This window comes from Mixophyes fleayi, chromosome 5 (assembly GCF_038048845.1).
Source record: "Mixophyes fleayi isolate aMixFle1 chromosome 5, aMixFle1.hap1, whole genome shotgun sequence".
Taxonomy (NCBI): domain Eukaryota; kingdom Metazoa; phylum Chordata; class Amphibia; order Anura; family Limnodynastidae; genus Mixophyes; species Mixophyes fleayi.
In genome coordinates this window covers 108180481-108205756 of record NC_134406.1, presented here as the reverse complement: position 1 = coordinate 108205756, position 25276 = coordinate 108180481, and the positions used below count along the sequence as shown (strand labels likewise).

Below are 25276 nucleotides of genomic sequence, written 5' to 3'. Positions count from 1 at the left end.
ACAAAAACCTCACATTGTACATTTCTACATTGAGCATTCACGATATAGCAAGTATTATGACTCCAATAGTGTGGTTTCTGAAGTTATATAAAGAGAATATTGCAACAGATTAACCTTTATAAAAGCAATTATGAGTCCCCAGAAATGCCATACTAATTTTAACAGTAGTGCTTATGTGGCTCAATAAAAAGGATTAACTTGTACAAGATATTCCCTCTTTAGCGCAAAGAAGTATATTATAGGATATGACTGCCATACCCAAGTGTATTTAGCTATCATGGATCAATTCCAATATAAAATTATGTGGTACAACATTGCAGGCATTGTTTTCTTTATACAACAGTGGACAAATCCATCAGAAGGAACAAGCAATTGCTCAGTCTCTTGATCAGGGCTATGCACAATGTGAGATTGACAAAGAGGGCCTGAGCAACCTCAAAACATTGATATTCTAATAAAAGCTTATTTTTACCTGCCTAACAAGTAATGCAAAATAGATCATGTGCATTAAAATATGATAAACAGATCACAAAAGCACAGAAAGTGTATTTGCTATAGATATAAATACACACAGACACCAACCCATTATAAAATCTATTAATATTAAAGAATTTCCTGAATATTTTTTCTGCCCTCTTACCACCCTTACTATAAAAGCAGATGTGTCATGTATTCTAAGAACGGAACATTGTATACATGTGGAAATCTACACTTATTTAGAAGGGTCTTCAGCAATGCTGCAAGCAGCTTAAAAAAAGCCCTCCGACTCCCTTTTATTCGGTACGAATAGAGGTGGGGGAGTGCACGATAATTAGATCTTCCCATTTGACTTATCCAGCCTAATTTCCCCCAAACGCTACTTTTTTTTTAAGTTTTGGGTGGATTTACTCTACATTACATTTACATTGCAAAAAGTTTACTACCTGTAATATTCTTCCTGAATGGTGGTAGCAAGTTGCTGATTATAATATTCAATGTCAGTGAAATTTACCACCAACGTGTTTCTTTCTGGTCGAATTAACTCTTCAGCTGCAGTAAGATAAAGATTTCCTCCATCTTTTCCTTTGTATCTGTAATATATTTAAAGACTTTGAAAATGTAAACAGATATGCCAAAATTATTCTCAGTATAAAAGATAAAATAAAAGCATAACTGGTCCCACCCCAAAGGACTTTATACAGTCGTAAAAATCACATCAATCTTTTTAAACATAAGTACATCTTAGATCACCACCTCACGCGATGTCTTCTATGATCTCAATTTCAACAGCAATAATAAACGGTTGTGATAACACATGTAAAGATCATAAAGAATTGAAGTATTTAAATTTAAAAGGATTATATATAAATCCAAGTTCACAATACATAGAGAGCACTGGATGCAAATACATATAAAAGGAGAAACCCTCAACACATTAAGTGAATTTTATTGAACACAAAACCCAGCATGTGTTTAATTGCACTCAATCACTTGGGAAGAATTTGGACTTCACAGCAATTACAATTTATACACATTTTCATTTTCGATAATACAATAAATATGTAAATATAAAAAATATAGTAATATTTCAGATTGGTAGCGAAACAGATCTATTAAAAAGCCAATGACTTGCCAAACAGCTATCTTAACAAAGGGATGTAATCATTTTGGCGATGGTAAATAGGACGACAATCATACCGCCCATACCAAAATGGTGACAGTGTTAATGTCACATTCATTCTGTCGACATGTTTAAAATGGTTTTAATTATGTAATTAAGGGATAGCAAAAAAATAAAAAATAAATTACGGCACCAGTAAACGATCCAAAGAATATATGTTAATTCAAAAGGGTATAGATTTCTCTTCCCTATTTTAGTCTAAATATCTTCAAACATCTTTATTATTTCCTTATGTATTCATTTTCATGTATTGGGGAAGCTTTTCCAAAAGACTTCTATATTACAAAAAAACAAAAAACGAGAACATGTCATTTTAATTTGGGAAATACCTGTTTTCCAAGTTAAAATTACCACATTTCCTCTTTTTTGCAATTTTCTAAAATGGCGACTGTTGACATATATAATGTCGACACTCAAAAGGCATCATAGCCACTGGGTTCAGCACAAAATAGTTAATAGTTTACTAGAACCAGCAGCTCGGGCCGATGGCACTATAGTAGGGTCACCTTCAACCTGGGGTCCCCCTGCCATCTCCATTCTGGACAGCATGGAGATGGGGCCCATAAAAAAACAAAACAAAAAGAAGCTTCCCCCCTCCCCTTAATGGTGTACCCAACCATGTGCTGAAAGTAATATGGCTCTTTCCTGGGTGGTGGGTGTGGGGTAATGAAATATATATTTAGAGTAAGACACACCATTTTGTGCTGGTGCATTACATTACTGGTCCCAGCAAACCAAGCTGCATTAACAGTTTGGGCGTGCTGGTGCTTGTAGTAGTGCAAGCAACTGCATACCCACAGCTGCCAGGACAGGCTGGCATTTGGGAAGCCACACGTGCCAGCATGCCACTGATTTAAAAGAACATTCTTAAACATCAGGGCAAACCCAGATGTATAAAAATATTAAGCCAATCATCAACTCCCCAAAATATGGACAATTTCGATGAGAGGTATACCACCCCTAATTTAAAAGACTTGAGCTTTCAGGTCCACTTCAATAAATACAAATAAATGTTTAATCAGAAAAAAAAAATTACAAATACGGGCTTGGGCTTTTATTTCCGCTAATGTGGAATAAGTGGTAACACTATTTATAATGGTTTCTAAATAGTATTTTTTTAATTCATTTGTATAGATAAATTATTACGTTCATTTGTTTGCCTTAGTTAGCAAAGTAGAGACAAGAAAAAGTCATATAGGGCCTGACTCATTAAAGCACACGATTACTCTGCACATGCCTAGAACTGGACAATACGCAACCACATTCAATTCACTTATTACAGCTTGCAATTTCAATGAGGGAACAGTACGGGGTATTTACTCGTAGTCAATGCACAGCAATGGCCAAACTCGATCACACTCAGCAGAGTCCGATTCTTGCTTTGGCATCTTTCAGGTAGAGATGAGCGCACTCGGATTTATGAAATCCGAGCCCACCCGAACGTTGCCGATCCGAGTCGGATCCGAGACAGATCCGGGTATTGGCGCCAAATTCAAATCTGAAACCGAGGCTCTGACTCATAATCCCGTTGTCGGATCTCGCGATACTCGGATCCTATAAATTCCCCGCTAGTCGCCGCCATCGTCACTCGGGCATTGATCAGGGTAGAGGGAGGGTGTGTTAGGTGGTCCTCTGTCCTGCTATATCTCGTGCAGTTCAGTTTTGTGCTGTGCTGTGTCCAGTGGTGCTGTGTCCTGTGCTCTGTGCTTCTAAGGGCATAGTTATTTCCCCATTATTCCCAAGTTTTTAAAAAATTTTTTTAAAAAAAATAACTATAACCAAATTTGCAAAACCAATCAAGCAGTATAAGCCCATTGGTACTGCAATATTACCAAGTTCACACATTCTGCAGTATCTTGTGCTACATATAATGGAGACCAAAAATTTGGAGGATAAAGTAGGGAAAGATCAAGACCCACTTCCTCCTAATGCTGAAGCTGCTGCCACTAGTCATGACAGACGATGAAATGCCATCAACGTCGTCTTCCAAGCCCGATGCCCAATCTCGTAGTACAAAATCCAAAAAGCCCAAGTTAAGAAAAAGTAGCAAAAAGAGAAACTTAAAATCATCTGAGGAGAAACGTAAAGTTGCCAATATGCCATTTACGACACGGAGTGGCAAGGAACGGCTTAGGCCCTGGCTGTTAACGCATAAATGATTCAAAAAAAATATAAGTATTTGAAAAAGCAAAGGTTATCTTTATTCTTGCAAATTGCATATGCAATGGTCTGTATTCATCATGAAACACGACAATATCCTCCATGTAAGACACAAGTTATATAGAAGTAACACCACCCCTCTTACATACGTCACTAACCACATCATATACTAAAGAATATACCTCAAAAGGACAAAGTTGGTTATATATAATCTCTTCATAGTACACAGATTTCTATGCCTAAGCAGGTCAAAGGGCATATGTGACCTCTTACACTCTTCTCTCTATATAGCATGACAGCTGCTGACCATTTTAACATCCTATGAATAGATGCCCTATTGTAGAGTATAACATAGAAAAACAATTTAACCATTTCACAGAATACAGAAAGAAATCATTTGACCAACAGATTTTATACACATCAATATTGTTTTTCCAACATATATTTGTACCATAATTTTTCTATTACATTTCCCCTATTTCTGAAAACTATTCACACACTATAACCTTTAACTTAAAAAAACATATCAACTACAAAAAAAATATAAAAAAAGAGATATTAATATTTTTTATAAAACTAACTATCAAAGAGAAATGTTTATTTAAGTTGTGGTACAAATATTCTATCCTCCTTGATATTCTTCAATGCAATAGAAACATTCCTTAGTGAATCAGAGACTACATTTTAAAAGAAGATAAATTAATGCACATATTATTAAAAAAAAAAAATAGCATATTTTTCTAATGTCCAAAATAGTCCTTTCCACTACCCTAATATTCCTGAGAATATACCTGTAAATCAAGTAGAAGGAATCCACTATCAGATTCTCTCACCAGTTATCTTCTGTATCAATGTTATTATGACTTATTCTGAATTCATTTTTTAATTTTGAAATATGTAACATATATTTATCTATTTCTTCTTCTCAGTTTGAAATATTATCAGAAATGTACGTACGCTAATACACGTTATAAATCGTTTCTAAAGTGTGACAATATACACTACTTTGTGCAGTTAAATGATCCAATATTAATCTATGTTGGATTAAATTAGTTTTATACGCTCGAAACTCTTTGGAAACATATCTAAAAGTGTCATCATAAATTTCTGTAATGTTATCCAACAAATCAGCCAATTATTCAATTGCTTTAATATTATTTAAATATCCCACATGTCCATGAGTGAAAACATTTTTAAAACCTACCCCTACTTTGACTGAATGTTCTATTTTAAAAAGATGTTTATATTTAGTACTTACAGTTTTTACAGATCTCCTCGTTCTGCGTTTTAAGTCCTGAGCGACCATGTCAACCAGATCTTAATGTCATATTATAATTGTGCTAGGAATTAATTCTCCAATATAACATATACCTTCAGAATTTGGAGGTAGCCATTTATATGCTCGCCTTCCACATATGAAATACAAATTCTCAGGAAATGTATATGGTATATCAGATATTAAACTATGAGCTGCCTCATAGCCCAATTCACAAGTGGTCCGATTAACAGAATGTATCGTCCACCTAATTATATTCCCACTCAATGTTATGTTAATCAATTTTTCAATTATTGTTAAAGAATTAAACTATACAATCCTCAAACGTTCCTTTATTATTCCTAAACATATTTTTGATACTTTATAATAACTCCTTTCTGTTGAATCATAGGTTTTGTAGTTTTATTATAACATGTTATATTTTCATGTATTACATTATAATACTCTATCAATTTTATATGTGGTGGCATTGTAGTACTATACTCTTTCATTTTATTACCACATTTCTTTTCACCTAATTTTACTTTCATTTATAGGAAATGGTATAAGACCAACATTATAATGTCTATGAGGTACTTGTGTATAAACCCAACACTCACTAGTATTAAGTTTTAAGTTTTTTTTCTATTAACTAATGAAATACATTATTGGATGTCGATCACTAAAAAAACTGGATCATCTAAGCACCATTGTACGCATAAGTTTTCCATATGATGCTCACAATATTTACAAATACATGCTTGTGTTGGAGATAAATCTCCACAATGGTTCTGTGATGCATCTCATTTAACTCTCCTTTCCAAAACCGTTACATTATAGTTCTGTTGTCCATATACAGGGCTGTAAACATATAGATCAAGAAAAATACCAATTGCAAACATGATTAATGTTAAAACAAATAGCAATGTCCATAATTTCAAATTTGGCTGTGGACCAATTAACTCTGAATACCAGTTTCTTTCCGTTTCTTGTCTTTTCCTCTTCACAAGATTTTCATCCCCTGACTTCGTCAAGTGGAGAGCATCTTGCCTTTGTAAGGGCCGAGACATTATTATGGTCTCAGAAATATCCCTTACTTGTAGAATAAAGGTGATAATTATCTTCTAACTTGTTCAGGATCGACTGCTTTCTTTCAATGGGAAGCGTGTATCCAAGTGCTTTTTTCTTTGACCTTTAATGCTGTTGGCGTCATTCATAGCACGAGATATGGACCTCACCACCGATCAGTCAACGATCCGGATCTTAAAAAACTTCTTATCATCCAATTTCTCAAATTCAAATTATGACAGGCTCTGTCAATCGGAATCGGTTGTGTGCCTATCACAGCAACTTGAATCTGTCTCAACTGTTTAGTAAACGATAGAATGTAGTTAACAGTCAGATCATTAACTTGGCTTTGACTGGTATTGTAATTCAGAGTTAATTAGGAATTTTTCCAAACAGAATCTCATACGGTGATAAATTGAGGACGTCAAAGGGTTAATCTGATGGCATGTAAAACTATTGACAATACATCAGATCATAGCATCCTCGTTTCCTTGAATACTTTAGACAGTTTATTTTTAATAATCTCGTATCTTTCAACTTTCCCACTACTTTGTGGATGGTACGGCACATGAAGCTGTTTTAAAACTAACAATTCACACATTTGCTTAAAAACAGATCCAATAAAATGATGACCTCGATCAGAAGAAAGTACCTGTGGTATGCCATATCTACATACAAATTCTTGTACATTTTTTCTTAGCTGTAACATTAGCGGTGGCTTTTGCAATTGCGTAACCTTCAACCTAACCACAAAATTGATCAACACATATTAATACATATTCTAACATCCTACACTTAGGAAGTTGGATAAAATCAATTTGAATTATTTGAAATGGGCCGTCAGTTGGTGGCAGGTGATTAGGTATTGATTTTACTGCCTTCCCTGCATTACTCTGTAGGCAGATAATACATGAAGCACAGTACCTGGCAGCTATGGCTGAAAATCCAGGTGCACACCAATACATATGGACTATATTCTTCATAGCAGCCTTACCTGCATGGGTTAATCCATGACTCATTTGTGCCAATGCTGGTAAGAGTGCTCTGAGAACTACAGGCTTACCTCCCTTTCCACGCCACAGTCCATCTTTACCAATTTGACATCCTGCCATTTCCCATCGGGCCTTTCCCTGTGAAAAACAACCTTTTTTCATCTCAATTAGTTCAGTTTAATCAGGTATTACAACATTTAGAATTTTAGTATTTTCAACAATCGGTGCAATGTCTTTTTCTGCTGCTCTCTTAGCAGTTAAGTTAGCTCTATGATTTCCTTTTGTTACTTCATCATGTCCTGTCATATGCGCTTGGCATTTAATAACTGCTACCTATTTTGGTAATTAAATAGCATTCAATAATTCATTTACAATTTCATGATAAGCGACTGTTGTACCATCAGCTGTAATGACATTTCTTTGTCGCCAAATTTCAGCATAATCGTGAACACCAAACCCATATTTACTATCAGTGTAAATATTTACTGTTTTATTCTCTGCCAATTGACAAGCTTTAATTAATAATTTTAATTCAGCATCTGAGCAAAATGTGGAACCGATAAGCTTTCAGAATATATAGTCACATTATCATCCACTATTGCAAATCCTGACTGTAATGCTCCTGTATCATTTCTCCTATGACAACTACCATCTACATATAACATCAAATCAGGATTTTGCAATGGTATTTCTTTTTAAATCTGATCGTGATGCAGTAGTTTGCTGCATGTATACAACACAATCATGTGGTTCATGAACAAAATATTCAAAATTCTGACGTTCACTTTTGTTTGCATTCTCCTCATCTGATTCACTTAATGCCAAATCATTATCTGGTGTATTCAAATATACCTTCCTCTCCCTTTTTAATCTTATCAGATTCAATATCAGAAGTAATAAACAATTGTAGCAGAATATTTAAAACGTTACATCTGACAAGTGTAATATTTGCAGCCATTAGAAGAATCAATTCCCATTTTGTTAGTCTGGCATTTGTAACATATCTAATCATATGACAATTTAAAAGCGTTAGTACAACATGTGACACTTGAACAGTAAGTGGATTTCCCAAAACTATTAGCATATTTGTCTACCAATATAGCTGTGGCTGCAACAGTTTTAATACTATTTGGAAGCCCTCTAGCCACGGGACCAAGTTTCTTACAGTAGTATGCAGCAGGTCTGGGGATATTTCCATGAGGCTGTGTCAAAACACCAGCTGTATGACCTGAATATTCGTGACAAAACAAAGTAAACGACAACTCATAATTTGGTACATTTGGTTTCAATTTAACAGAGATCGGGCTAATCTTCATTTTCCCAGTCTCATTTAAATCTATAGTCCACAACTGACTAGGTACATTTTCTAGCATGTCATCTACCATTTTATTTAGCCCTGGTTGTTAGCACCATAGAAGCTGAATTCCATATGTGTTGTGATAAGACATATTAGCATCTATATCAAGAGCTATCTGCATGTCTATTTCTCTCAGGTATGTCTAAAAACACTCCATCCGGAGTACAATATATTGAACATCCTAATTTACGCAACAAGTCTCTACCTAACAAATTAGAAGGAGCATTTGCTGCCAATAAAAAAATGTTTATCTGTGATATGACCTAAAGTGACTAACTGACTCTTTCTTTTTAATTACATGATCAGCGACTCCTATAGCAATTCTGTCATTAGTTGGTAATGTAATTTCATTTTGTAATACTGATCTTGCAACTCCCATATCAATCAGAAATTCATGCTTATTACCATTAACTGTCATATTCACAATGGGGTCCTATACATTGTTTTTTTTTTTTTTTTTTTTTTTTTAATACTGGACACGTGTACAAAAGTTGCTGGAGACCGTCAATTTGATCTGGTCTTACCAGATTGTCTGTTTCCTAGGCTTTCTGCAATACTTGGCAAAATGCCCCTCTCCTGGCAGTTATAACATATCACTTGTGATCTGTTACTTCTGTCAGGATTTTTAACCCTTGCATTAGTTTCAACCTTTTTAATTACCATATTATCCTCATGATGTGCATCAATTGCGGCTAAGGCATCAATATCCTTCATAACCCAAAGATGGACATGAATTTGCACTCTGACTTTTAAATTATTTTTCAACCCCTCCACTAAAGCACTAGTCAAAATACTTTTAAAATCCGCTTTTGCAAACACATCAGAAACACCCAAATGATTTACAACTTCTCTTCTGAATCTAGCATTATATTCTCTAACCCTTTCAATTGTACCCTGTTTAATCAAAAAAACTTTAGAACAATCTAAAAATTTAGCAATAGCAAAATTCCACTGTACATAAATTTCAACTCTTGCACTATTGTTAAGGGTTTGACAATTAGACTCATTTAACCAAAATTGCAAAGCTTGCGTTTCTTTACTTTTAAAAACACCCTTTCCTATTTCTCCTAGGACATTTATATCAAAATTTCCTTTTTCTGTAAATTCAGGACACCTTGTTAACCATTTATGCACATATTGAACAGACTGTTTTTCATATTTATGGAACATAACAGCCACTGGAGAACCAGGGGGAAATTATCAACCTATCATTAGGCTTTTCCAGTGTGGTTGCATATGCGTCCATGGCGCAGCTTATCTTTTTTTTACTCCAGTCAGTCTGCGCTATGGTAATAAGGGCTACAACCACTATTAATATGCAACTCCCTGCTTACAGGCTCCAACCGTTATAAGCGACATCACACTTTATCTCGTCAGATAAATCCTGGACTTATCATACACACATATTACACGCGCTGCTATCTAAGGCCTTATAGTATATTTTTATGTTTCACCGTAAGTGACTTGAGACTATTCTTTGCCTCCTTCAAACGTTAACCTAAGTGATATTTGAATATGGCAACTGACCTGGATTCTGGCCTCGTAAAGAAAGCCCAATCACACTCGCATACATTCCATTATTCATTCCATGGCTAACAAGGTATAACTGTCTGAGTAATAAACTGAAAATAGAAATTCTAATTGGTACCAAATCTATGCTTATACTTCTATTCAAAAATATAAAGCATATAGACAAACAATTAAAGATACGTTTGCAATTTCACACTTACAGAGATAACTATAAATACCTTTTCAGCAAACCCAGAGAGTGGGAGACAGAAATATATAATCATAAGATAAAAATATATTACCTTTTGTGGCCACTATTGAGTATATATTTTCCTCTCCCCTCTTCCAGAAGTGTTGGCTGATCGATAATTATAGATATTTCTCGTGGGACCTCCATAATGTTAACGCATAAATGATTCAAAAAAAAATATAAGTATTTGAAAAAGCAAAGGTTATCTTTATTCTTGCAAATTGCATATGCAATGGTCTGTATTCATCATGAAACACGACAATACCCTCCATGTAAGACACAAGTTATATAGAAGTAACACCACCCCTCTTACATACGTCACTAACCACATCATATACTAAAGAATATACCTCAAAAAGGACAAAGTTGGTTATATATAATCTCTTCATAGTACACAGATTTCTATGCCTAAGCAGGTCAAAGGGCATATGTGACCTCTTACACTCTTCTCTCTATATAGCATGACAGCTGCTGACCATTTTAACATCCTATGAATAGATGCCCTATTGTAGAGTATAACATAGAAAAACAATTTAACCATTTCACAGAATACAGAAAGAAATCATTTGACCAACAGATTTTATACACATCAATATTGTTTTTCCAACATATATTTGTACCATAATTTCTCTATTACACTGGCCCGTGTTTATGACTAGTGGTTCAGTTTCACCCACGGATCTTAGGCCTCCTCCTCCTCCCCCCCCCCCCCCCCTACAAAAAATTGGAGAGTTATGCTGTCAGCAACAAAACAGCAAACAACTCTTTCTTCTAAAGAGAAATTATCACAAATCCCCAAGGCGAGTCCAAGGGTGTTGGTGGTTGTGAAGCCTGACCTTCCCATCACTGTACAGGAAGAGGTGGCTCGGGAGGAGCCTATTGATGATGTAGCTGGCACTGTGGAGGAACTTGATGATGAGGATGGTGATGTGGTTATAGTAAATGAGGCACCAGAGGGGGAAACAGCTGATATCCATGGGATAAAAAAGCCCATCGTCATGCCTGGTCAGAAGACCAAAAAATGCACCTCTTCGGTCTGCAGTTATTTTTATCCAAATCCAGACAACCAATGTATGGCCATATGTAGCTTATGTAAAGCTCAAATAAGCAGGGGTAAGGATCTTGCCCACCTAGGAACATCCTCCCTTATACGTCACCTGAATAACCTTCATAGTTCAGTGGTTAGTTCAGGAACTGGGGCTAGGACCCTCATCGGTACAGGGACACCTAAATCCTGTGGTCCAGTTGGATACACACCAGCAACACCCTCCTCGTCAACTTCCTCCACAATCTCCATCAGATTCAGTCCTGCAGCCCAAGTCAGCAGCCAGACTGAGTCCTCCTCAATACGGGATTCATCCGAGGAATCCTGCAGCGGTACGCCTACTACTGCCACTGCTGCTGTTGCTGCTGTTAGTCGGTCATCTTCCCAGAGGGGAAGTCGTAAGACCGCTAAGTCTTTCACAAAACAATTGACCGTCCAACAGTCATTTGCCATGACCACAAAATACGATAGTAGTCACCCTATTGCAAAGCGTATAACTGCGGCTGTAACTGCAATGTTGGTGTTAGACGTGCGCCCGGTGTCCGCCATCAGTGGCGTGGGATTTAGAGGGTTGATGGAGGTATTGTGTCCCCGGTACCAAATCCCGTCAAGATTCCACTTCACTAGGCAGGCGATGCCAAAAATGTACAGAGAAGTACGATCAAGTGTCCTCAGTGCCCTAAAAAATGCGGTTGTACCCACTGTCCACTTAACCACGGACATGTGGACAAGTGGTTCTGAGCAAACGAAGGACTATATGACTGACAGCCCACTGGGTAGATGCATCTCCTTCCGCAGCAACAGCAACAGCTGCATCAGTAGCAGCATCTACAAAATGGCTACTCGTGCAAAGGCAGGCAACATTGTGTATTACAGGCTTTAATAAGAGGCACAACGCTGACAACATATTCAAGAAACTAAGGGAAATTATCTCCCAGTGGCTTACCCCAATTAGACTCTCATGGGGATTTGTGGTGTCAGACAATGCCAGTAACATTGTGCGGGCATTAAATATGGGCAATTTCCAGCACGTCCCATGTTTTGCCCACACCATTAATTTGGTGGTGCAGCATTACCTCAAGAGTGACAGGGGAGTGCAGGAGATGCTTGCGGTGGCGCGCAAAATTGCTGGACACTTTCGGCATTCAGCCAGTGCCTACCACAGACTAGAGGCACATCAAAAAAGCATGAACCTGCCCTGACATCACCTCAAACAAGAGGTTGTGACGCGCTGGAACTCCACCCTCTATATGCTGCAGAGGATGGAGGAGCAGCAAAAGGCCATTCAGGCCTACACAGCCACCTACGACATAGGCAAAGGAGTGGGGATGCACCTGAGTCAAGCGCAGTGGAGACTGATTTCCGTGTTGTGCAAGGTTCTGCAGCCATTTGAACTTGCCACACGAGAAGTCAGTTCCGACACTGCCAGCTTGAGTCAGGTCATTCCCCTGATCAGGCTGTTGCAGAAGCAGCTGGAGAAAGTGAGGGAGGAGCTGGTAAGCCATTGCGATTACACCAAGCATGTAGCTCTTGTGGATGTAGCCCTTCGTACGCTTTGCCAGGATCCGAGGGTGGTCACTCTTTTAAAGTCAGAGGAATACATTCTGGCCATCGTGCTCGGTCCTCGGTTTAAAGCGTATGTTGTGTCTACAGCAGTGCAAAGACCTGCTGGTCAGGAGATTGTCCTCTGAAGAGGACCGTGACATGCCAACAGCTCCACCCTCATTTTATTCCACATCTATGGCTGCGAGGAAAAAGCTCAGTTTTCCTAAAAGAGGCGCTGGCGGGGATGCTGATAACATCTGGTCCGGACTGAAGGACCTGCCAACCATTGCAGACATGTCTACTCTCGCTGCATTGGATGCTGTCACAATAGAAAAAATTGTGGATGATTACTTTGCTGACACCATCCAAGTAGACATGTCAGACAGTCCATATTGTTACTGGCAGGAAAAAAAGGCAGTTTGGAAGCCCCTGTACAAACTGGCTCTATTTTACCTGAGTTGTCCCCCCTCCAGTGTGTACGCGGAAAGTGTTTTTAGTGCAGCGGGGAACCTGGTCAGTGAGCGGCGAAGGAGGTTGCTTCCTCATAACGTTGAAAAAATGATGTTTATAAAAATGAATAATCAATTCCTCAATGAAGTACAGCACTGCCCTCCAGATAGTACAGAGGGACCTGTGGTTGTGGAGTCCAGCGGGGACGAATTGATAATGTGTGATGAGGAGGAAGTACACACTGTAGGGGGAGAGGAATCAGAGGTTGAGGATGAGGACGGCATCTTGCCTCAGTAGAGCCTGTTTAGTCTGTACAGGGAGAGATGAATAGCTTTTTTGGTGTGGGGGCCCAAACAAACCAATCATTTCAGCCAAAGTTGTTTGGTAGGCCCTGTCGCTGAAATGATTGGTTTGTTAAAGTGTGCATGTCCTATTTCAACAACATAAGAGTGTGTGTGAGGGCCCAAGGACAATTCCATCTTGGACCTTTTTTTTTTTGCATTATATGACCAATCAACAGTCGTTTGCCATGTTCAAAAAGTAAAACCAAATTTAAACAATTTCAAGAAATTAAACCAAAAGTAAAATGCCCTGTGATAATTTAAAACAAGAGGTATTGACGTGCTCTAAAACTACTGTATTGTTGTTTATATTTTATAAACATTACACTTGAAAGCTTGAGTCTTTCAATGAAAAAGTAACTCCATTGCACGAATATTTGCAACAGGGACAATTTTAGGGTTAAGAAAGTCAACTAATAACACTTCGACGCTGTCTGTCTTTATAAACACTACACTTGGAAGTTGGAGGAGGTATTGTGGCCCCGGCACCAAATTTACTACCGGGGCCACTCCACTGTGCAGTCCATATTTAGGTGTATCAGATATTAAACAACGGTGACAGTTGATGCCCAATTTTTTAATTATATTGTTGGCGCTGTAAAAAATTGTGTTCCGGGCACATCACATTACGCAGTCCATACCCTTTTTTGGTGGAATTCTGACCCGTGGAGGGTTTTTTAATTATATTGTGGCCTCGGTACCAAATTGTGTACCGGGGCCACCACACTACGCAGTCAAGAAAGATAGATGCGTATCATAGATAAAGTACAGTGTTGTGGGGCAAATTGAAAAATATTCAAAATGCACTGACATTATCAAAAACAAGAGGTTTTCACACGCTGAAACTCCCAACATGTATATGATGGAGAGGATGGAGGAGCAGCCGTATGTGCAGTGTAATGCAGACCTGTTGAAGGTTTTTTATATATTATATTGTGCTGGCCAGTGCTCACTACTCTACGCAGTCCAGATACTATTTTTGGGTGTAATTCAGACCAGTTGATGGGTTTTCAATTATATTGTGGGGAACACTCCTCTACGAAGTCCAGAAAGATACCTCGTTGCAACGTTTTGTACCAAAAAAATAAAAAAATAAATAGTGAGGTGTTCAGAATAGCCTTTAAATATGTGGAAATTATGGTTATTGAGGTTAATATTAGCGTAGGAGTGAAAATAAGCCCAAAAACTTGATTTTTACACTTTAGTTTTTTTCCCCAAAATAATCCGAATCCACAACCTTAAATCCGAACCAAAACCTTTCGGCAGGTGTTTTGTGAAACAAATCCGAACCCAAAACATAGAGAAAATCCGGATCCAAAACACAAAACACGAGACCTCAAAAGTCGCCGGTGCACATCCCTACTTTCAAGTACTTGTTTTCAGCCGTATGTTTTGCTTCAGCTCAAGGTTTTGTCTAATTGCTGATTACTAGTCAAGATGGCTGTGTATGCATTGTATTACATGTGTTTGCAATCAGGAGCAACTGTAAGAATTTAGTTTATGTACAGTAGTCATTCATAATACACGGACCATCATCCTCAACATTTATATTGTGCCAGCAAATTCCGTAATGTCCTACAATTGAGAAAAAAACAGTAATAAAACAATACTGGGTAGCACATACCAACAAATGTATTTAATGGAAAACTTTTTTTTAATGTTTTACCTATTAATAATATAGGTATTACTGATGACATTTAATTGAATTTATTAATTTATTTTTCTGTGCGTTCTTTTGTGATTTTATATTCCACATATGTATTGGAAATATCCTGCAGTGTCATGTCTTGTAGAGCAGAGCAGAACTACACATGCATTTATCACCACACGTCTTCAGATCAGCTTCTTGTAAATCTGATATACATATGCCCGACTTCAACATGTGCTATAACCTAAAACACATATTGCACTCAGTATACATGCATTGATAAGTCAGCCTATAATGTGACTCCTTTTCTAAGGTATCTTTTAGAATCTCCCCAAACGGCCCCAAAAAACAGTCAACACGTGTGAATATCTGGCTCCCACAGAGTATTTCAAAGAAATAAAAGTAACAATTTTTAATTTTCCTTTTCAAACTCCTTGGATGTACCCAAGACAGTGGTGGAAGGGGGCTGGTATACAGTGATGCGCCATACTGCCCCTTCTACTGCCTTAATTTTAAAACTATCAAATTCCACTCACCTTACATTTTCCATAACATCACATCTAAGTTTCCACTGGCCACAGCAATATATGAAGAGGGTGGTTCAATATAAACCATCACTAAGAGGAAATTATTGGAACATAAAAGTAAACTTTTAATGCAATAACCATTTAAATTATGTTATTTTCAAATTGAGCTTCAGTAGAAGATGTCACATCCAAAGGAGGATGTCTGGTAAAGATATGAGTAAATGACCATTATGCTGTCTTGTATAAATTCTCTGCTGAGGCCAGAGCTCTTCATGCCCAAGATGTCACCACCGTCCTTGTAGAATGTGTTATTGCTTCTGGTGTTTTTTAAGCCTGCAAAATGCCTTCCCTCCTTCATCCGTTCTGCAAGAATATGTTTAAATGAAGCATGTCCTTGATGGTGTCCTGTAGGCAGGATAAAAGTTTGATCTGTCTTAATGAATTTCTTTTGTTCTGGAAATGTAAACTGAAACTTTCAGTACAAGAGCCAGGGTAAATAATTGTTCTTAGCTACTATTGGATGGTTGTGGAAAAAGGAAAGGAATTCTAATTTTCTGATTTATCAGAAAAAGTGGGAACTATCTTAGGTAGTAAAGATTGATTGCATTACAGTACCATTTTGTCCATATATGTGTTTAGGAAAGGCACCTTACACCAGAGAGCATGGCATTCTCTCATTAGACAGATGTGATCGTTACCAGGAATACCACTTGAGGCTCAAAGGAATTAGATGTCCGAGCATCTAGTACCATATAAAGATCCCATGGTGCTATAAAAGGTGTTAAAAATAATTTATTGATTAAAGTTATGATGCTAAATTTGTGGTCCAGGAAAACACCAAGTACAGACATCTGAACTTTAAGAGTGGTGAGAGCAATGCCCTTCTTTAATCCATTATGCAGAAATCTATTATGAAGAAAATTTATAATTTGTGGAATGGTAGCAGAAGCAGGATCAAATAATTTAGGCTTGCACCACAGAATAAACATCCTTCAAATCCTAGAATAAGTAGAGGAAGAGTTTTAATTTCTGTCTTACTGAGATATCTCAATCACTGCTACCAAGGCTTCCTTGCATCTTCGTAATACCTGCTCAATCTTTATGCCATCATTAACAAGGCCTTTGTGGGCTAGGGTGCAGAATTTGTCCCTGATGTAGAAGTTCTGACCAGGATGGTAGTGTCCAAGGTTGTTCCAGAAGCATACCCCAGAGTGCAGGCAATGAAAGGAAAAGGAGGGAAGACATACCCTAGTTGAAAGTTTCATAGCATCAACAAAATCTCTGATTCCCTTTGTTCTTGTATCCCCGTGAATATATCTCAGTTTGGTGTTTTGAGTTTGTTGCCATCGGGTCTATTTGAAGGAGTCCAAATTTCTGTAGAAATAGTTGAAAAACCTTTTTGGACCGTTGTTGGAAAAGATACTGAGATGTTGGCGATTGAAAGTGCTGAATCACATGTCAGACTGCCATGATTTCTAGAGTGTTTGCATATAGTCATTGTTCACTCTGAGCACACTATGTGCCACTAATGTAAGTAGATGAGATCTCCAGCCTCTGAAGCTGGAGCCAGATCATTCATGTCCTTGTAGTATTTGAAAGTATTGATGTCTTGATCTAGAGAACTTGCACTAAGATCCCATTGGTATAGTATGACCAGCTGAAGATCTCTTCCATATGCCACCTTGCGCAAAATAGAACACCTGTGGTGAATGAAAACATTCTTAGTAGGCATTGACAACTCTTTATTTGCACCATTTTAAAAGATTGAAGCTGGTATGCTAAATGTTGAATATTCACAAGTTTTCTTCTGACACAAATACTGTCTTTTGCTGTGTTTCTGTACACCAAGGAAGTATAGATGAGAATGCATCAGACTACTTTTTTGTGTTGATAGTGACCTAGTACAAAGAATCTGAGGAACTGATGATGTTCAGGTATAATAGGAATGTGGCAAAAAGCATTCTGTAGCTCTAATGAGGTAAGGAAATCTCCCTTCTCTATAGCTTTAAGAATGTATTGTACAGATTCCATGTGGAAAAGTCTTATGAAGATGAAATGCTTGAGCAGTCTCAGGCCTAGAACTGCTCAGTAACCTCCTAATGCTTTCTTTACTGGGGGGAAACTTGGAATAGAAGCTGGTGCCCATCTGCCTTGCAGGAACAAGAGAAATTACATATTACTTTAATAACATCTGCTTATTGCTCTAGAATGCATTCAGTTTCACTTATGATGAAGGGGTTCTCGATTTCCCAAGTTTATTCTTCCTGGGTAAAGTGGAAATAGTACTACTTGTAGATGATGTCACAAACCAGTAATATTGCACGGTGAGCATTCAAGTCTCTGTGGCTGGCAGGATTTCAAGGTATGCAGATTTCCATAGATATATGTCTAGGAAAGAGTCAGGGTAAGGCATTTGGCCCTGGCTTAGCTTCTTCATTCCTGAAGGAATGAAAAGGCTGTTTAAACCATCAAACTGCCGAAAATACTGCTTTCCTGGCCGGTAGCTTTGTGTGTTTTGGAAGTGATGTTATGAAGATGAATGAAAATGTCTAGTTCTCCTATACTGCAGCAAATTAAGCGATTTAAAAACATTCTGTTTTTGTTAATAAATTGGACTCAAAAGGGGGATATGATGTTTCTTAATGCAACTTTCCATTTTTCTATGCATAGAATCCTTCAGGGCATATCCATCTTCAAATGAAACAGCGTTTCTTGTAGACAAACTTGCTGAAGTTGAATCAAATTTCAACTCTGAACACCATTTAGCAGCTTCTTCATCATGAAAGAGATGCATACAATATTTTTTTTTAAAGATTAAATTGATGGTTGCATGTTTGTTCCCATTCTTTATTAATGTTATCTTTATAAACACTGCATTTTGTTGGAGGATCCTCAAAATGGGAATCCTATAGAGATTATAACTGTGGTATATTTTATTCCCATGGTTTTGTTAGTGTGCTTAAGTAGAGTATTCACCACATCAGGGCAAATAACCTGGGCATCTTTGTCTCTTATGCACATGTCCCATTTTCACTAAGGAAGTATGAATCATAAACAGTCAGCCAGGATAAGTGTTACCATAAGCATAGGCACTTAGTCACCTGTGTTCATTAAGGACAGATTAGACACTGTGCCTCCCACAAAGGAGTTTGGGCTCTGCAGCAAAGTGACATGAAGGTCACAGCCCTCTGCCTAGGTTCCAGGCATGACCAGGGCCATCTTAACATTATGGGCCCCTGGGCAAAGCAGTGCACCGGGGCCCCTAGATATAGATATAGATATATAGAGATAGAGATAGAGATATGTACTTGCTCAGTGACCCTTGAAGGTTTTTTTTTGCAGGTTTTTTTCTTTTGCAGGATTATTTATTCTCATTAAGAGCCGTGCATATGGGGCCCCCTTGCCCGTGGGGCCCCTGGGCAGCTGCCCATCGTGCCCAATGGAAAAGATTGCCCTGAGCATGACCTGCTGGTACACAGGAGCCAACAATAGTCAGAACAATTAATGTTGAAAATGGGCTACTGGTGACTGTACAGTATCAACAGGCAGAAGAATGGTCAGGAGAATATGAGGTCAGAGTCAAGAGCAGTAGTTCATGGTCAGGAAACGGAAAGCTGGAAAACTGGTACACAGGAAAACCACAGGAACAGCATAGCAAGGGAAACTAACAAAGGACACCTAATAGTCTGGCACTATATTGTGCTTAGAGCTGGTTTCTATAGTCTAGGTCTGAAATTAATTGGAGTTACACGGGAAAGATGAGATCACTGGTCATATCACTGAAGTTCCGAAGAAGTTGTATTTCTGCTCTCCCACCACAAGGGGAGCAGATTCAGGAAAGATGCGGCCACCGAGCGTCAGGACCATCTAGAGTCAAGATAAATGGGGAGATAAATCCTACTTCATGACAGACCTATATTGCAAAGATGTCATCAGCCAGGAAATTCATTATTTCATTGCTTAGGAGGCTGAAAGTGCTTTTTTTAAGGTTAAGGTATACAATACTCACAAAATACTCCATCATAATTCTCATATAAAGGTTTTTCAAATGCTGTACACACATGATGTTTCCTTGTCTTTTTCCCTATAGCAGGCTCTGAGAGAGTACCGAGAAGAAGAGAGTCAATAACTTATCCAAAAGGTTTGAGAAAAGCACCCAGAATGCTATTCAGCTTTTTAGTAGCTCAGGCCCCATATTGTGGAAATTCTTGTTGAAACAGAAGTTCCTTTGTGGAAAATGTCCTAAATGTTACCCATTGCTTCATCGCCAGTCAGCACAGAGTATGACCCAGAAGAAAGTCATAGGTGCCAGTGACCTTTCAGCATGTGTCCTGATGCAGGGCAAAAAAAAAAAAAAAAGGTGCCGACACTCCAAATCCACATTTGCTACTTGGAAGTAGCAAATGGCATCACCAGAGAACCAACCATGACCCTGCTCACACTCTAAGAGGTGGCCTCGCAGAAACCATCCAGATTCACCAGGAAAGAGAAGTGCTAAAATATAAAAGCAAAGAACACTGTACACTAACACTACACCCACTTGTCTTACACTTCAGACAGGAAAAAAAAAATGCACCATAGAGAAGGAGGAGTCGCACATGCCTTCTAGGGTGTCTCTTTTTTCTTGTCTCTGCTCAGATGACTAAGAAGCTAACTGATAAGTTAGGGTTGCCATGGTATTTAAAAAAAGAAAGCATGCTTTATTCAAAGAATAAAGCATTCAGATCTTAATCTGCAATTACCATCCTGATGTGGAACAGGTGTAAGTGGTATTTGTTAAAAAAACGTTTTTCATCTTTTGATAAATTAGCTCAGTAATCCCACGTACACTCCCCAATGGCTGCATGATCGCTATACAGATGTCAGGTATGAAGTGCAAAATGTCACCTGTTTGGTTCAAAAGTAGCTTTGGACCCACGGCGTGCCTCCATTTGCAAAGACTTCAGCTGACATTCCTAGGTTTATGAAACAAGATACCGGCATTTGTGGTGGAGCAGAAGTTTGTATAACGAGAGGCAGGCGTTGGGTGGAGTGCATTGCTAGTAAAATGGGGGTACCTCATTTTGCAGAGTAATGTAGAAATGAGATTTCCTTTTGCACAGCTAGACTATTGTAATGTGATAAATGGGTGGAGAAGGTGGATTATTTAGGAGCCTTTCTAATCAGGCGGAGAGGAGCAATCCATATCTACTCTGCTAAAAGACTTGCACCAGCTCAGAGCTGGTGGTCTCTATATCCTTTTTATAGTACCACTTTGTACCTTATGTCCTAGGGCACAGAAGCACATGCTGAGCAATGTAATAAACCTTTAACATACACACACAAGCACACACCTCACACCTCACACAATTAATAAATGCATTCATAATTCACCCTCATCCATTGATTTGTGCCTTTAATGAGCCTAAAACTAGTAGTATTTTAGGAGACAAATTGAAATGCTTATTTTATTGAAAGGAATGGTACTAAAGTGTCAGGAAGTTTTTACATTTACAGTATCCCACAATGCACCTCTGGAAATTTTATGCCTTTCCTACACTGGTACACTTCTATCTTGCAGATCAGCACAGAAAAGCAGAGCTTAGTCATGCACCTTAACGTGCATCAGGCAGCCCATCCAGCTGCACTGTTGCAACTGTAGCACCTGTTGGAGTGTTGTGTCCCCACTCCCTCACCAGGAGAGGGAGGAGATGGGGGGCACTAGCCATCCTAAAATTAGAGGCGGTTCTCCACTTCAACACAAATGGGGGGACTTAAAGGCATGGCACAAAGCGTTTGTGATAGGGAGGTCAAATGGGAATCAGAGGCTATAAAGACTGGTAATTGAGGTACATGCAGAAGGGAGATGTGCGACAGAGGCCATGAGGCACCATTTAATGTAAGCCCCATAACATAGGAGCAGTAAGAGAGGGTAGAGACAGCAGGTGGATCCCTACCATCAGGGATACCTCAGTGCAAGTGGGTGCATGGAGTAGAGCAGTGTTGGCTAACCTGTGACACTCCAGGTGTTGTGAAACTACAACTCCCAGCATGCTTTGCCAATATATAGCAGCTTATTTCTGGAAGGGAATGCTGGGACTTGTAGTTTCACAACACCTGGAGTGTCACAGGTTAGCCAACACTGGAGTAGAGCATGACAGCTTCATCTGGACAGGAGGGGGAGAGGATCCCAAGAGAGGAAAGCCTTTGGGAAGGAGTCCCCACAATCAGATACAGAAATATCCCTTTGACATCAAGCAAGGCCAAGTTCCTGGTTATTGGGACATTGTAATATATCTGCCCGAGTATATATTACTGTCCATTATTTTTAACACAGGAGCATGGTTTCCAAGTAATCAAGTTTACCAGAATATTGGGATGATATTAGTGAAAGAGACAGTGTAACCAGCAGCATTGGGACTGTGAATAGGAGGGTCCCTTTAATAGGATGGTGTGCATCATGACAAAGATTCCCTGGATAGTAGGAAGTTGTTTATCCTGATTGGAGAGAGTGCAATAATTTCTGAAGCATGTCCATTGCTTGCAAACACCTGTGAGTGATAAGTGTTTCCAGCATATGTTGAACTACAGCACCCAGCAACACTGGGTATGTAAATTATTACTGATACAGGGCTTAAGTAAGAAATGTGCAAGTGGAGTAAAGAGGCAAATTTGAGTGTTTTTACATCTGCTTGAGAAATGTGCTGAGGTGTTTTGAGAAGCTGTAAATGTAATTGTTAAGATATCAGCTGAAGGAATATTTCTGACATCACTAGGAACCTGGTTGTGTGATAGGTACAGTGGTGAAATTGGGGGTGTACACAATGGTATGCCATACCGCCACTTCTCCTACTGCTTTAATTTAAAAGGATCAAGTTCCACTCCCATTACATTTTCAATACCACCTCTTCTAAACTTCTACTTTGACCACTGGATGGAAATATATGATGCCTAATAAAGACTATTACTTTCAATAGGATCACTGTCAGGCATTGTGGGAAGTTTGGAGCTACACAAATTTCAGTACATGGTGGAAAAGCTGCATTGTGTGTTCTACACTGTGGAATTTTTTCTTGTCCCCAATAGTCCCACAACATCTCCCCGATTGCTCACAAAAAAAATTACATTACATTGGTCTATACATTAATTTACAATGTACATCAATTACATTAGTCTGAGTGCAAACAACCCAAACAAGGGCTTCTGGTAGTTTGTATAAAGAATGAAAGCAGTGCCAAATCACTTGTCAGCTCAGGAAAAGTTTTCTAGAAGCACCCCTATTTATCTTATTTGTAAGAAAGATGTTTATATGAAGTAGGTTATGTACAAAATGGTATGGGGCTGGAAAAAACCACATACAATTCTGCCAAAGAGATTTTTGAATGCCTTGAACCAATAACTCTGTGGCATTATGTTTGCCTAGGTGGGTTGCTCTGGGTGAAGACAGTCCATAAATCAAGGGAACCCATGGACTGGTGTCCACTGCACACTCTAACATTAGCAGCAATATATGCCAGTACAAAAATGTCCCAAGTCTTTTTTCCGATTTTGATCCTTAACTGAGTGACTACACGCGTATACCACTTAGCTCTCCACATTTGTAGTCCCTTCCATCACTGACACAAAAAATGTGATTTTATTTTTTTTTGTTTTTTTTAAAGCGAAATATACTGTTGTTGGAGCAATGCAGCAGCTTTATTAAATTTAAACAAGTAAAAGCACATCTAAAAATGACATGGCCACTGTGGTTGCGATTTAAACCTGGGCTCCTGGGGACTGGACCTAGTAAATACTGTATTTTAAGAACGGTCATTATACATACAATAGAATTGCATATTGTAATGCTATGATGCCAAAATCATCTAGAAACGAACAGTACATATAAAATATAGATCAGGACAGTCATACAAATGTTAACTGCATGACAACAGTATTATTAAGATCACTTACTCTTCCAAGAACTCCAAGAAAAGTTTTTGACACTTATCAGACAATTCATCTTTCACATGCTGCCCTGCAGCTTCTGCTGCTACTGTTGCTGGATTGCCTAACTCCATAATAACAAGGTGAAAGTAAAAAGAATGACCAACACCATTGAAAGAGATCCACACTTCTTGCTCACTTATTTCTAAGCTCTCCTCCCCCCTTAAAGCACCTCCCAAATTCAATTAGCAATCATGAGGATTTTACACATTAGGAATGCAAACATAAACCTTTGTTGCAATCAGTAAAATGGAAAAATATGCTTTATTACTTTAGAAGTTTTGCTTAACATGAACTACAGATAAAACAATAGGGTTTTTTTTATAACCTGAATTATATTTCAGAGACACAGTCATTCATAGTATTTGTATTGAAGTTGTTTTTCCATTTTTTTTATACAAAAAGCAATTAGTAATTAAGATAAAAATTGCAAAAATAAAAAGTAAACTAAAGTAGTATAAAGGTACATAAACGTGATAAAAAATATAAGCAAAAATACTTATCAAGTGTGATGAATTGGAGAATTCCTGGGCGCATGTCATATTAGCTGCATTAACAAATGTAGGGACTAGAAGGGATCATTCTTTGTATTATCCTTAACTTATAAAGCTTCAACATATTACACAGTGCTGTACATTAAGGGCATCATGACATAATTAAATAACATATTATGACATGAAGCAGGAGGTAAAGATGAGGAATGAGCATCTTCCAAATTCCTGGGGTTAGAGTTTAGGAGGAGGTGGTCTTCAAATTAAAGAAAAAAATTATGTATCTAGTGGAAATTTAAGAAGTGGAGGTATGGACATTTAGAAGTGGTGGTATGAAATATGTAATGGGAATGTAATTGAGTGCAATTTTATAGTTTTACAGTGGAAGCAGTAGGAGAAGTAGCAGTATGACAGGGCCGTAACAAGGTGCAAAGTCCAGTGGGTGACACAGCTGCCTGCAATATGCACCACCATAACACAGTATACTTGCAGTGCTGAAGGACAGTTTTCCAGATACAATCACTAAATGGGGCTGTTGACTAACAATGTTAGTTTATTTCTTGGTGGCTGGCCCCTCCCCAGGGACCAGTCACCCTATTTCGTGTGCGCACAGATCAGCCTAGGGCTGTTCTGTCATGCTTGGCTCTTTCCTGTATCCTTCGCACCCACCCTATCTGTGATGTGTGCACTAAGCGAGCACCAATGGAGGATTACATCTGCCCAACTGCTCCGCTCCTGTCATCAGGTGGGCTGTCTGCTGTGTGAGGTTCCACAGCTGCATCAACTCAAGCAGGACCTTCAGAAGACACAACTCATCCAAGCACACATGGACACTTAAGGGTGCTATGCGGGTAAGTCAGTCTATATCTGATTCATATAGATTTAACATAGTGCTTTATATTACATTTATTCACACCATCATGATATAAATTGATGGTAAGCTGGATTATTAGATTTAGGTTGTTTTTTTTCATAATATAACTATGTATTGATATATATTGTTATTTTAAATGATC

At 38.3% G+C, this 25276-nt stretch overlaps 1 protein-coding gene across 2 annotated transcripts in view; it reads right to left on the bottom strand.

The window, feature by feature from the left end:
- LOC142157724 (maternal DNA replication licensing factor mcm6) overlaps window positions 1-23864 on the bottom strand; it is a 140601-nt gene extending 116737 nt beyond the window's left edge. For both annotated transcript variants that reach the window (XM_075211297.1, XM_075211298.1), the window contains exons 1-2: window positions 23737-23864; window positions 924-1070 (exon numbers count right to left, since the gene is read on the bottom strand). In XM_075211297.1, coding sequence (XP_075067398.1) covers window positions 924-1070; window positions 23737-23843 — 254 coding nt within the window. In that variant the 5' untranslated portion in view covers window positions 23844-23864. The remainder of the gene's footprint in view (window positions 1-923; window positions 1071-23736) is intronic.
- Window positions 23865-25276: the final 1412 nt, after the last annotated feature.